Below are 13,343 nucleotides of genomic sequence, written 5' to 3' on the forward strand. Positions count from 1 at the left end.
GAACTACAAGCCTGCTGCTGAAGGGAGAGAGGGATGCCATTAATAACAGGCATCATATCCAGATCAGTAAGACTCATGCACCATTCGCAGCTCCATCTTGTGCTGTCTGGGCTGCAGTTTACTGACCCCCATCCAATCCGTTACTGGTTATTCCCAGAAGAACATGCTACATCTAATGCAGAGAGAAAGGAATACAGCTGGGTGCCGTCAGCTTAACTGGTGACACTCTGCTCCTGTCCTGCCCAGAGTGAGAAGCATGAAACAGAGGTGAGACTGGAATCAATTCTTGTTTTATTAAAGTAACATCAAAGGCAAGGCGTCTCATAGAGGTCACTAACTAGCTCACTGTAATCCCTAACTAACTACTCAGGCTTACTCTGCAGCATGTAAGGGAAGTTGACTCGGCACCCACGACAGGGGGGCGCGGGCTTATATAGGAAAGGTTTTTGCTCGCAACCTCTGACTCCTGCGCGGTGCCTCCTTCTGACCAAGCCTCTTTTCTTGGCATCGCACACGGGGTGACAGAGGACGCGCACACGTCTGTTCATCAGACAGTCTAGACTCCTCAGGTGCCGGCTCCATTGAAGGGGGAGGAGACGTTTCTGGCCGGGAAGCATTTGAAGGGCCAGCCAAGGACTCCTGGGGTGGTGGTGTTGCCACACGCGCGAGGTCTTGCTCCAATGGCTCTCCTGGGACGCTCGGCAAAGGAGGGGTCTCTGCGTGAGCGGGCGACATTCCCATGGGAATCGGAGAGCAGCTGGGCATGTCTCCTCCCCCCAGATCTTCAGGAGCATCCTCCCCATCTGACATCTCTCCCATCTGCAGAGCTGGGGGTGTGCACTCCCCCCAGAGTCACTCTGCACTGGGAAGGGATCCTGGGGCTCCCCAGCCCTGGATCCAGGCCCCCCTGGGTCTCGACAGCTCCAGATTTTGAAGAATCTCACCCAACAATTTCATATAGAAAATGTAACCCTGTAACCCACAAGAACAGTACTATCCTAGGATGACCATAAAAGTATAAACGAAACCACTACACAGCGCAAAAAAGTAATAATTCTATTCCCAACCCACATAGGCAGTGCAGGGGGCCCCATGGTTGATGATACTGAAAGCTGCCAGGGAAATTAAAAGGGTCAGGTTCCCCCTATCTCCCTCCTAGGACAGGTTGCCTATTTAGAATGACCAAAGCAGCTTCCATCCTGAAGCCTGACTGGAAGCCAAACTGAAATGGATCTGCTTATTCTATAAATACTTGGAACTGATATACACCTTCCCACTCCTCCACCTTAGCTAGTAATGATAAGTTGGACAGAGACCTATAGCTCACCCACATCCATTCTAGAAAGTAAGAGAAATCTTCTATAACAAGGTCTTACAATCACCCCTTTAACAGCAGATCGCATTGTTCCCGCATACAGAAAGACACTGATCAACACTGAAATAGGACAACAGTCTCTCTCAACAGACCTTCATTATAGGCAAAGATCCAATAAGCAAACAGTGCCAGACACCTTGCTCATATCTTCAGGTGTCAACAATGGAAATCCTTAAAGTAGTCAGCTTGCATAAATTTTCCTTTCAGCCTTCTATTAGGGTTATATTCCTGCAGTATGGGCCCTCCCAAAATATGGTAGAGAATGGATCTCTACAGCTGCTCTGGTGGCTAAATGTAGTTCTAAGGTCTGGAAGTCTAATGAATTTCCAGCAATAGAATATTGGACGAAGGACATACTGGACTTAGGGATAAAACAAATACACAAGCAAAAATAAATACAAACAACAGATGTGAAACTCCAGATAAGCATCTGAACCATGATCAAATTGGGAACAATTATTGAAGCAGTTTAAACATACCAATGAACTATGCAACAACATTTGACTGATTTAGCCACACACCCCTCCCTTCACCACTGCTGCCTTGTCCCTGTGGATATACGTGGAGATCAGTGGGTTGAAACTACTTATATATGAAGGATGTTCTTAAAAAACTGTATTGCCACTTAAAGAAGATCATTTATCATTTACAAATAGAAACAATATTTATAAAACTGTCATCTTTATTATTTAGGAAACTGCAATCTACAATTTACCTCTGAATCCGGGTTAATCTTCAGGTCTTGAACAGATCTGTCAAGCTCAAGTCTGAAAGTAAGCTCTTAAGGAAATAATATGTGTTGGTTAAAACATCTGATTTGCACTTTTACTGAAGATGTGGCAACTCATTCTTAGTTCTGTGTTCCAGAGCCCTTCATCTATAACCACTCTGGAAAGACATGTGCACACTCTAAATGCATCTAATTCAAGGAACTGTTGAATTCAAGAAACAGCCAACATATTCTGGAGCGCACCATCAGAAGTATGACAAGTTAAGCTACATGTGAGGAAAAAATTAGTCAGCCTTTGGAAAAAATATTTATCCTTTCATCCTGGTTTTTAGTCTATTTTTGCCATCTGATTTTCAAGTATAGCCCTGGAAACAGGAAACCTAGGAACTGACTTTTTTTAAAAAAGTAACAATATGAAACTGGTATTCTGAGATGACTATAGAAGATACGAGATTCTGGGAAGACCACAAAAGGAATGATCAGGGCATGCATATGGCCAGTGTCTATATGTAGTCATCTATGCTGAAGTCAAGGAAATGACCATAGTACTGGGAATGGGAAAGCATGACTTTTCTGCTCATAGTCTCTTTTTCCACCCACAAAGACAAAAGGATATAGTTCAAGCCCCTTCTCCGAGCCTCCCAAAAAGCAGATCACGTAGTCTAAAGGACAGCTGCTTGATTCTGTGTTTGCTGTTTCTGTACATTTTTCTGGTTGGAAGAGGCAGTAGTAACAACCAACTCTATTTTCTGGAATACTGACAGAGAAATTCTGGATTAATCACAAAGTAAGCTTTATTGGGAGATGTTCAACAAAATGCTCACGCTAGCACAGGGATTAGCACTAGTGCAACAGGATTTCCCCCTCCTCCCCCTGCACACAGCCTGCACCATCCCCAAATCTGCTCTGGATAACAGATTTAAGGGTTGTGCCGGGGGAAGAGAAGGGGGAGCATGTCCCATTGCCCAAGGGGAAATCCTTGCACTGACGGAACATTTACCTTAGTGTGGTGTTGAATACAACCTTTTCTGTATTTCACATTGCAATGTGTCCACTCATTGTTCACATGATAAACTTAGCACTTGTTCTAACTTGACCTAACGAAGCCTCAGATCCTGGATTCTACACATCCTTTCACCCTGGTTTTTAGTCTATTTTTGCCACCTGATTTTCAACCATAGCCCTGGAAACACTCTAGTGTCAATACAGCGTACTTTATGCAGCCATTAATTTCTTCATTCTGCCTTACAGGTTTGCCCCCCAGACTAGCTGGTGGAAAGTGCAAAAATCACCCTTCTAATCCTGCATTCAAGAGTAAACAACAAATGTACATGAGGCTAAACAGGCGAAACAGAGAGAAAATATAGTCAAGCCGGACATTTTTAAAACAAAACAATGACTGTCATAGAAGCAATTGAAGAGAATTTTCCCAATCGCTTGATCTTAAGAGCTAACTGTTAGTGGCTGGTTCCCAGGCTAATCCCAGTCCCTCTAAATTCCTCTCATCCTCCTCCCCACTTCCCTTGATAAGCCTCTCTAATTGGCATGCATTTTGAAACAGCTTGTAGAGATCAAAGGGAACTGGAGACAAAAGCACACTTTTGCTTCCGTCTCTTTCTGTCTTCTTTCTTGAGGGGTAGAAATGGGAGGAAAAGAGACTAACGCAGGTTTATGTGAACTGAAGGAGAGAAGGAAGTCTCTCCTTATTGCTTACTTGCCTCTGATCCAGGCATTTCTGGTGGCATGGAAAAGATGGGAGGTAGATGGTTTGGCCTGCTGGCAAGTCACATTGAAAGGAGGAGCTATGCCCTCTGTTTCCGATTTGTACTGCCCAATCCTATCTATGTTTATGGAAAGGGTGCAACAATCAATTGATTATTTGATTGTTGGTTAGAGTAATTGTTCAAATACCTTTTTAATCAACCAAAATGGCATCCCTTTTCAGTCTGGCAACACACTTTTTAAAAAGTTAATTATTTTGAGTAAGTTTTAATAAAAATTGGAGATGGCAGGCACCATTTACGTGGGAGCAAGACCCACTGAACTCACTTCTGAGTAAATAGGATTACACTGATTAAAATTCACTTGAGTCATCAACTAACATTTTGTTAATCAGCTACCCATAAGCCTTAAACAAAGCTCAAAGGGGCTTACTCCCAACTAGTTGAGGATTGGATTGCTGCCGGTCTGGAAAAACTTGTAAAATATACTACTGACCAAGATTCTAGAGGAAATTATGTTTTCTGACTCACTTTTAATCACTGAGTTCCAGGCTATCTTTAGGTATTTTAAACTTTTTTAATACACTAACCTTCCAATTATTCAACAAGCTAGTTAAAAGAATGAGTCATGGTTTGTGTATGTTAAGCACTTCTACGCCTGCTACTCTTGGCCTGCTATACTGACATGAAAATATAACAGTAGCAGTGTAAGCAAACCTGCTCCTTAATATTACATTTTTCTTTGGAAAAGAAAGTTTGGATAACTTTGTCAAGAGAAGTGCCATCTTCAAACACGCCAATGACATGAAAAGAAAATGAAAAAATTCAGCAGTTGCTTTCCCACTAAAATGTAAACCTAAATTTCTGTTGTAAGTTTATTACACATAACTTGGCACATAAGAACCATTTATTGCAAACACATTTTTCATTCTTTTCCTATAGGGCATATTGCAGCTGATGGTAAAACATCACCAAAAGCCAGAACCTGTACCCTCTTCTCTTCGCTGTAATCTTTAGCAAGGCAAAATCCATTAAACGGAAAGATTCGTCACCTAACAAAGGCCACACCTGCACTATATATATCATGCATTATCGTGCCTTCCCCCAAAGAATCCTGGGAGCTGTAGTTTGTTAAGTGTGCTGGGAGCTGTTGGGAGATCCCGATTGCGCTCACAGAGCTACAATTCTCAGAGTTCCTTCCCTGGGAAGAATGACTGTTAAACCACTCTGGGAATTATAGCTTTGTGAGCGCAATAGGGGGTTTCCCAATATCTCTCAGCACCCTTAAGAAACCAAAGTTCCCAGGATACTTTGGGGGAAGCCACGACTTTTTAAAGTAGTATTGTACTAATTTAAATGTAAGGTGCAGTTGTGGCCAAAGTGGAGCTGGGGTGAGGAAACTCGTAACCTAACAGAATACCATCACATCACGTTCTATGCGGTGGTGAAAGGAAAAGGAAGAGGAAGAAATTTGGCTTGCTGCTTTGGACAGAAGTGACAGTCATAACATGTTAATGCAACCAGAGCACAAAAATTATCTGACACCTGTGGGGGGAGATCAGTATGCATGTGCACTCTTACCTCAACTCTACAGATACAACGTTGCCCATCCCTTCAAAAAAGGCTCCCTTAGCAAGGTGCTTGGCAATGAAACTGCGCAGTTCCATCTCTGCTTCAGCTGGTAGGTTAGTGTCCACCAAAGAGAGGCTTCATAAATAAAGAACAAACACTACTGAGTAAGTGAGGGGTTCTTACTAACCATTTGAGGCAAGATCCCTAACTCTGAATTCAGTACAACTTATTTCTGAGTAGACACGGTTAAGATTGCAGCCTCAGTCAGTACCCAAGACTGGCCAACCACAACCAGTCCTCACACATCTGAGATTAGATGCAAGGACTTTACGGTTTGTAGGGTTTTAGAATGATTAAAATTTTCCAAGAAGTATGCAGAATACTAAATGTTTCTGACATGTTGGCTTACCTGAAATCATCAGAAGATGGAGTTTCAGCCACTGTACTGCTTGGACTCCCATCATGACTGTACACACCCTGCTGTAACCTGAAAAAGTCAAACCAATTATACACACACACACACACACACCAGGGCTGTGGAGTCGGTACGCCAGACCTTCGACTCCGACTCTTCTATTTTTCTACTGTCCTACTCCGACTCCTTCATAAATGGCAAATGTATATTAACTAGTAATAACAAATTTACTGTAGTAAAATGGTAGCACAAGGCATTTCATCACCACCACGTGAATCCAGAGCTTGGAAAAGTTACTTTTTTGAACTACAACTCCCATCAGCCCCAGGGACTCCACCCAAAATTGCTCTCGACTCCGACTCCACAGCCCTCACACACACACACACAGAGAGAGAGAGAGAGAGAGAGAGAGAGAGAGAGAGAGAGAGAGAGAGAGAAATTCATACAGCCACAATAACCAAGAGTGCCAAATACATTTCTGCTGTCACTGATCTTGTTGGAGCAAGGAGGGAGGGGAGGACCCAGACAAGAGCAGAGAAGGTAGGAACTGAAAAGACAAGATCACCAAGCTTATCTCTGACTCAAGATATGTCCACTTTTTGGTCATCTGGACAACCAGGAACAGGTCCAGGCTACCTGTTTGCCTTGAGATAATTTACTATCACAATCTGGTAGAACTGGGGTTTTTCTCTCCTGCTGTTTCAGTGCAAACGAAGGGGAGTGGGGATTGTAAACAATAGTAGTGACTGTTAGAGAAGGAACATATTTCAGTGGTAGAGCATGTCTTGCATGGAAAAAGGTCTCAGGTTCAGTCCTCGGCTACAAAAGGAGCACATAGCAGGTGACAGGAAAGGCCTCTCCCTGAGACCCTGGACAGCAGCTGCCATTCTAGGTATCCAACATTGGATTAAAGGGAGAAAAAATCAGGTCAGATATAAGGCAGCTTCCTATGTTTTTTTCTGGCCGATTACAGAAACAAGAGTTGGTCATGATTTCAGATTCATCTCCCCTCTGATATAAGGCAAGGGTCAGCTTTGTTTTCAATGCATGCTAAAGACCTTTTATACATTGACATATTTGTTGGTTATTAACGCTAAGCTTTTAATAGAATTGGCCAGTCTTACTGGTATTTTGTTGGATTTAAATGTTTTTTTATTGAGAAATAAAAAATTGTTGTGAACCACCCGAGGATTATTACGAAGGGCAGTATGGAAATGTTTTAAATTAAATAGATAAATAAATGACATTGCTCAGAATTGCAGCATATGAGTCTGGTGAAGCAGCCTCCTACTCCTTCACAGCAGCCTTATTTGTAACAGCATGCCTGGTAGCCACTGGCAACTAGGAAATGCATGCAGGCAAGTGAGCAGGCTGTCAAAAGGATGGAGACATCATTTTGGTTTCTGTGAAGGAAAAGCTCCTTCTTCCACAACCAGCACAGAAGCCAAGGCTGGTGGAGGTGGGACAGATCGCTCAATGAGGACTTCCTTTCCTCTGCAGCCAGCATGCAAATGCAGGCTACTAGCTTCTTAGCTTATTTACAAAATGATACAAAGGATATTACTTAAGTCCTACCAAGGTCATTTCCTAGTACAGGACTGTTTGTAGCCAACCCCCAACCCCGATTCCATGCACATTTATTTTGAAATAAGTCCTGCTGTTCAATGATGCTTACTCTCAAGTGTGCACAGAATTATAGCTGAGTACAGATATTCTTCTAGATCAGGAATGGGAAACGTGACTGCCAGATGTCGCTGGACTGCAACTCCTATTATCCCTGGCCATTGGCAGTGCTGGCTGGGGCTGATGGAAGCTGGAGTCCAGCAACATCTGGAGGGCCACATTTCCCACCCCTGTTCAAGCTTCAAGGGTTGCCAACACTTTTAGGCCATTGGGCCCATTTAAGGTTTGGAGAGAGTGCCATGGGCACCACCCCCTCTAGTTACTTCTCATCCCCTCCCCCCAATTGGCCCCCACTGAGAAACAGAAAAAGCATGAGAACACACTTTTCCAAGGGATCTATGTAAAAACTGAATCCACATCTCAGCCTTGAAAAGCACATAGAGCTGAAACGGGAAATGGAAAAGTGTGTCACTCTTCCAACTTCCTCCTTCAGCTCAATGTACCTTTCAAGGGAGAAAAAGGTAACAACTCTCCATTCCATGACCAAAGGGACACTGAGGGTTCTCAGAGATTTCATGGGTACCAGGGAAGACCTCAAAGGTGTCATGCCACCCATGGACATCTAAAAATGGTAGCAATTGTTTTGGATTAAAACGACTAACTTGGAATATTAGGTGCAATTTGAGGAACAAATGCAGGATAATGAAGATCCCATGGCTAGGCTATCTCTGTCCAGAACTGGTCACAGTTGATGCACCAGGCAAAGCTGGGCATAGATTTTCCTAGCCACCAAAGTCACCTGGGCCTTGAATGACAAAGATGGTTCAAGGAGCACCCCCAAAATACACACTTTCTCCTTCAAGGGATTGCAACCTCATTAAGTCTCCATGGCGCAGAGTGGTAAGCGGTGGTAACGCAGCCGAAGCTCTGCTCACGGCCGGAGTTCGATTCCAACGGAAGGAGGAAGTCGAATCTCCGATAAAAGGGGTCGAGGTCCACTCAGCCTTCCATCCATCCATCCGTGGTCGGTAAAATGAGTACCCGGCATATGCTGGGGGGTAAAGAAAGGCCGGGGAAGGAACTGGCAATCCCACCCCATATATACGGTCTGCCTAGTAAACGTTGCAATGCGTCACCCTAAGAGTCGGAAATGACTCGCGCTACAAGTGCAGGGACACCTTTACCTTTAAGTACAGGTAATTCTGCCGCCTCCCAGACACAGGAACTGCCCACCCACAGCATTTCTGTCTTGTCTGGATTCAGCTTCGGTTTTTTGACTCACTACCAGCCCATTACCACCTCCACAGATATTGGTTCAGGAATTGCACTACCTCTCCTACTACTGATAGAACAGAAGCGGAGTTGTGTGTCAGCATACTGGTGACATCTCGCTCCAAATCCCCACATTTGACTGCTCAGGCAGACTAAAACTTTTGGGGCCATTCAGTTTAGAAAATAGATTGAAAAGACAGAGGTTTATTAAAACAGAAAAGATAAAGAGAGGAGGTAGAGAGAATTCATAATACTAGAAACTGAGTCCTCATCCAATGACGTTGATAGAAGATGACAAAATGACAAAACATTTCTTCACACCAGCATAATTCAATTTATTTACTTATCTAAAATATTTACATCACTTTTCCTTAGCTCAAATTAGTTAATATTTAAAAACAACAATAGAACAGTTGTATATGAGCTGAATGCCATAAGTTATGGAATGGCGGGTACTAGTTTAGGCAGCATATGAAAAGCATTATACACATTCATGGGATATTATAAAGCCACAAGAGTGGCTGTATACTTCAGCTAGCACGGATTTTTCGCATTCCGCAATGTTAACTTGAAAATACCCCCCATGCCATTCTGATGCTTCCCATAAGCTCATTTCAAAACAAAACCTTACGAAATGTATAGTCCTGAACTCAGAAACGCTTGCTTAACAACTCTCTACGTTTTCATGGCAATACACAAAATAGTCAGAGGGAATTGAGAGTTTAAAGTGTAAAAAGAGAGAAAAAAATCCAGACCCCTCTTGGACTTTTTTCTGTCAAGAGTTCTTATAGTTCATTGAAATTAAAAATCAGCCATGTTCACAGAATACCTGTAATACTATTACTGACCTTGCCCCATATTCTTACCTTCATCTTCTGCAGTTTAAAAGTTTTAAAAAATACCTGGCCAATTTTTAATTAATTTAAGAAATTTAACATTGAAGTCAATGATAAGCCCAGGCATGCTCAGTAAGAACCAAGTGTCAGTGTTCTAAAAGCCAGACTCACAGCTGCTTGCCTTGCCTAATCAAGGGGCCACACCCACACCAGACCTTTATTTCACTTAGTTTAGACAATATGGCTTCCCCCAAGGAATCCTGGGAAATGTAGTTTGTCAAGGGTGCTGAGAGGAGACTCCTATTCCCCGGACAGAGCTCCAGTGGCCAGAGTGGATTAACAGTCAGCCGCTCTGATTGAAGCTCTGTGAGGGGAACAGAGTGTCTCCTAGCAACTTCAGCACCCTTCGCTAACTATACTTCCCAGGATTCTTTGGGAGAAGCCATGACTGTCTAAAGTGAAATAAAGGTCTGATGTGGATGTGACAAGTGACAGCTTTGGTTTAAATTTGAGTGGGAGACTACATGTACCTACTGTAGAATAGAAAGGTAGGGAAAATTCTGAAAAACGATACTGTTCACAATTTTTCCTTTGGAAAGGAAAGGAACGGGGCTTCCCCTCTGGCCAGTGCCCACCCATCCAATCTCCTCCCCCCTCCTGCCCCTCCCCCATGTCAATTTAACCTATCCTAAGCATGATTGCACAGGGGTAAATCCCACTGAACTCAAAAAGCATGTAAATGATCAGACCTGCCCTCTCCTCCTCCTCCTTCCCATCACCTCCCTTTTGCCCCTCCCCTCCCCTCCCCCTTCCTTCCCCTCTTCCCTCTCCACCCACTCTCCCCTTCTGATCCTTCCTTTCCCATCCCTTCCTCCTCCCCTGCCCCCCTTCCAGCCCTCCCTCCCTCTTTTTCTTCTCCCCCTTCCCATGATATGGTCAGTTTTACCTATCCTAAGCATGATTGCAAAGGAGTAAATCCAACTGTACTCAATAAACATGCAAATGATTAAACCTGCCCTCCTCCTCCCTTCCCCCCTGCCTGCTCCCCTCCCCCCTCCCCTGTGCCCTTCCTCCTCCCCATCCCCTGTGGTCAGTTTCACCTATCCTAAGCATGATTGCAGGGAAGTCAATCCCACTGAACTCAATAAGCATGCAAAGGATCGATCCATTCTCAGCAAACTTGCACAGGATCCAATTTCTTACCTCCCGGATTAAAAAGCAGAGAAATTCACTAAAAGGCAAAAAAACCCTTGCGGTTTAAGAACATACCTATAGCCAACAGATATTTCTATCAAACTTTAAAAAGCAGGGAAATTGGGCAGCTATAGTGAATGAACCAGGGGAGTAGGAGACCGGACCTCCTCTCTGAGATATTGTACTGCCTTACAAATTTGTCAAAATGCAAACACAATTGGGGTTGGTCTTTCACAGTCCAATCCACTTCCTATGTAGCTTGGAAGAATTTGGTAACATGTGCCTCTGAGCATATGGTGAGTGTTGGCAACACCTGCCATCAGGCCAAAGCACAGAAACAAGACATGTGATGTGCTGATCTTGTTTTAGCAGGGAGAAAGCAACCATATTAAGACAGTTGATATAGTTCAGATAGTCACTTTATTTTTGATTTACTTTGCAATTTCAGTGAAGTTTCCTATAATAAATCATTTTCTTTTGCTTCTGTTTCTGCAAAATAGTTTCCAATGGACATGAGGAGTGCTCAGTTTGCACAAGATCAAACAGTGGGAGATAAAATATGTTCTAGCAAATTCTAGGTGTGCTCTATGTTTTTAATTGACCATGCCCACCTTTCCATAAGTGGAGTGATTTAAGCATAGCAGGCTGAAAACATGCATCTTGGGCAGGCCAAGTTTTTTCCAACAGCTAGAGTTATTGCTTAAATAGTAACATATTGTAATCCATCTGATTTTACATCAAACTGCAGTTTCAGATTCAACTGTTAATGCACCCAAAATAGAAATAGAACATAATCTCCAGTTTGAAACACAAAAGGCTGTCCTCACCATCATATGACATTGACCAATAAAAAGGCTTTGGAATTAATAAAAATAAATTTGACACAGATTTCTAGGATAAATAATGAGAGAAATATAATCTTCTAGGTTAGATTTTTCTGTAGAAACAGTAATACAGAAAAGAAGCAAAGTAAGAAGAACACCAACAAACATACAATAATGTAATTCTCCATCGTTGGAGATGCCAGATTGCCACCACTCACCATATGCTCAGAGGCACATGTTACCAAATTCTTCCAAGCTACTCAGGAAGTAGATTGGACTGTGAAAGACCAACCCAAATTGGGTTTGCTTGTTGACAAATTTGTAGGGCAGTACAACATCTCAGAGAGGAGGTCCGGTCTCCTGCTCCCCCAGTGCATTCGTTATAGCTGCCCAATTTCCCTGCTTTTTAAAGTTTGATAGAAATATTTGTGGGCTATGAGAGCCAGTGTGGCGTAGTGGTGCTGGACTACAACCTGGGAGACCAGGGTTTGAATCCCCACACAGCCACGAAGCTCACTGGGTAACCTTGGGCCAGTCACTGCCTCTCAGCCTCATGAAAACCCTATTCATAGGGTCGCCATAAGTTGGAATCGACTTGAAGGCAGTAATTTACATTTTTTATAGATACATGCTTAAACCGCAAGGTTTTTGTTTATTAGTTAATGTTCTATTAATGGACCTCAATTTCATAAGACGTAGTGATTATCTCTAGCTTTTGGCTTAATTTAAGAAATGATAATAATAGACAAATTCATGGAAGACAGCTGCTGACAGACCTATTAGTCAATATAGCAATAGCTAAATGTACAGAAGGGATGTATGCGTGCCTCTGAATATCAGACGCAATGCCAGGGCTTCCTGAGCAATTACAGGCGTCTGGCCGGGCAGTATTGAAAACAGAAATCCGGCGTAATCCAGTAATCAAAGTAATGCTTACAATTTTATTAGGTCTTGGGGGCGGGGTGGAGTTCGTTAAAATATGGGAGCCTAAATAGTGAGAGGGGGAGGAGGCATGTATGAATCAAGATAGCAATATACGCTGGAGAAACAGGGTAACACGGCGCAGGGAGAGTCCCAAAAACAAGGCCCATCAGGTTTTCCCCTGCCTTACCGGCAGCTTTGGTAGCCGTATAGACAGTAGTAGCTGTTGCTGCTGCGCTCCGGCTTTCGTTCCTCCGGCAGGCCGCTCCCCTCTTCGCTGCTCTCCAGCTCCCTATCGTCCCCATCTACGGACTCCTGAAGGGAAGGCAACATCTTTGCTTTTTCGGGCTTGGAGTAAGGAAAACCCGGTCCCCCTACTGCCGTACAGTGCAACGCTCTATTCTGCTCTGTCGTGCTTCAACTGCCCCCCAGGTTCCGGCTACACAATACTGGTAGCCACATTGGAAGGATGCTCTTTTCCCCACCAATAAAACGTTGAAGGACCTGGGGGATACATTTTCAAGAAGAAACACCCATGTTCAAAGCTCATTCTCGCGCGCCTGCCATTCTCCTATTTTGTTGCGTTTTGAAAAGCAGTTTCAACTTTCACTTAACGTATCATGGAAGAACAGTGCAACAAGTGATAAACGGGTCACTCGTAGCTCATAAGCTTTCTTTTACTTTCATTTAATTTTTGTCCTGTCTGATCTACTAAAATGTCTACTCATAAGTAAGCCCCGCCGAGTTCTGTGGGACTAGTGACTAGTAAGGGGCTGTAGGCCGAGCGAAAGTCGAAAACGAGTCTGCAGCGCATCCTTACCACTCAGAAATTCTCCTCTAAATTCAGTGGGCCTTATTCC

The 13,343-nt window shown here is 43.4% G+C and overlaps 1 protein-coding gene across 1 annotated transcript in view; it reads right to left on the reverse strand.

Moving 5' to 3' along the window:
- The window catches only part of C3H17orf75 (chromosome 3 C17orf75 homolog), a 25,306-nt gene extending 12,065 nt beyond the window's left edge, over positions 1-13,241 (reverse strand). Inside the window, exons 1-5 of the mRNA XM_061615382.1 lie at positions 12,674-13,241; positions 5,808-5,885; positions 5,408-5,533; positions 2,722-2,862; positions 2,091-2,148 (exon numbers count right to left, since the gene is read on the reverse strand). Of these exons, the coding sequence (XP_061471366.1) occupies positions 2,091-2,148; positions 2,722-2,862; positions 5,408-5,533; positions 5,808-5,885; positions 12,674-12,816 (546 nt within the window). The 5' untranslated portion in view covers positions 12,817-13,241. The remainder of the gene's footprint in view (positions 1-2,090; positions 2,149-2,721; positions 2,863-5,407; positions 5,534-5,807; positions 5,886-12,673) is intronic.
- Positions 13,242-13,343: the final 102 nt, after the last annotated feature.

This window comes from Rhineura floridana, chromosome 3 (assembly GCF_030035675.1).
Source record: "Rhineura floridana isolate rRhiFlo1 chromosome 3, rRhiFlo1.hap2, whole genome shotgun sequence".
NCBI classification, from domain to species: domain Eukaryota; kingdom Metazoa; phylum Chordata; class Lepidosauria; order Squamata; family Rhineuridae; genus Rhineura; species Rhineura floridana.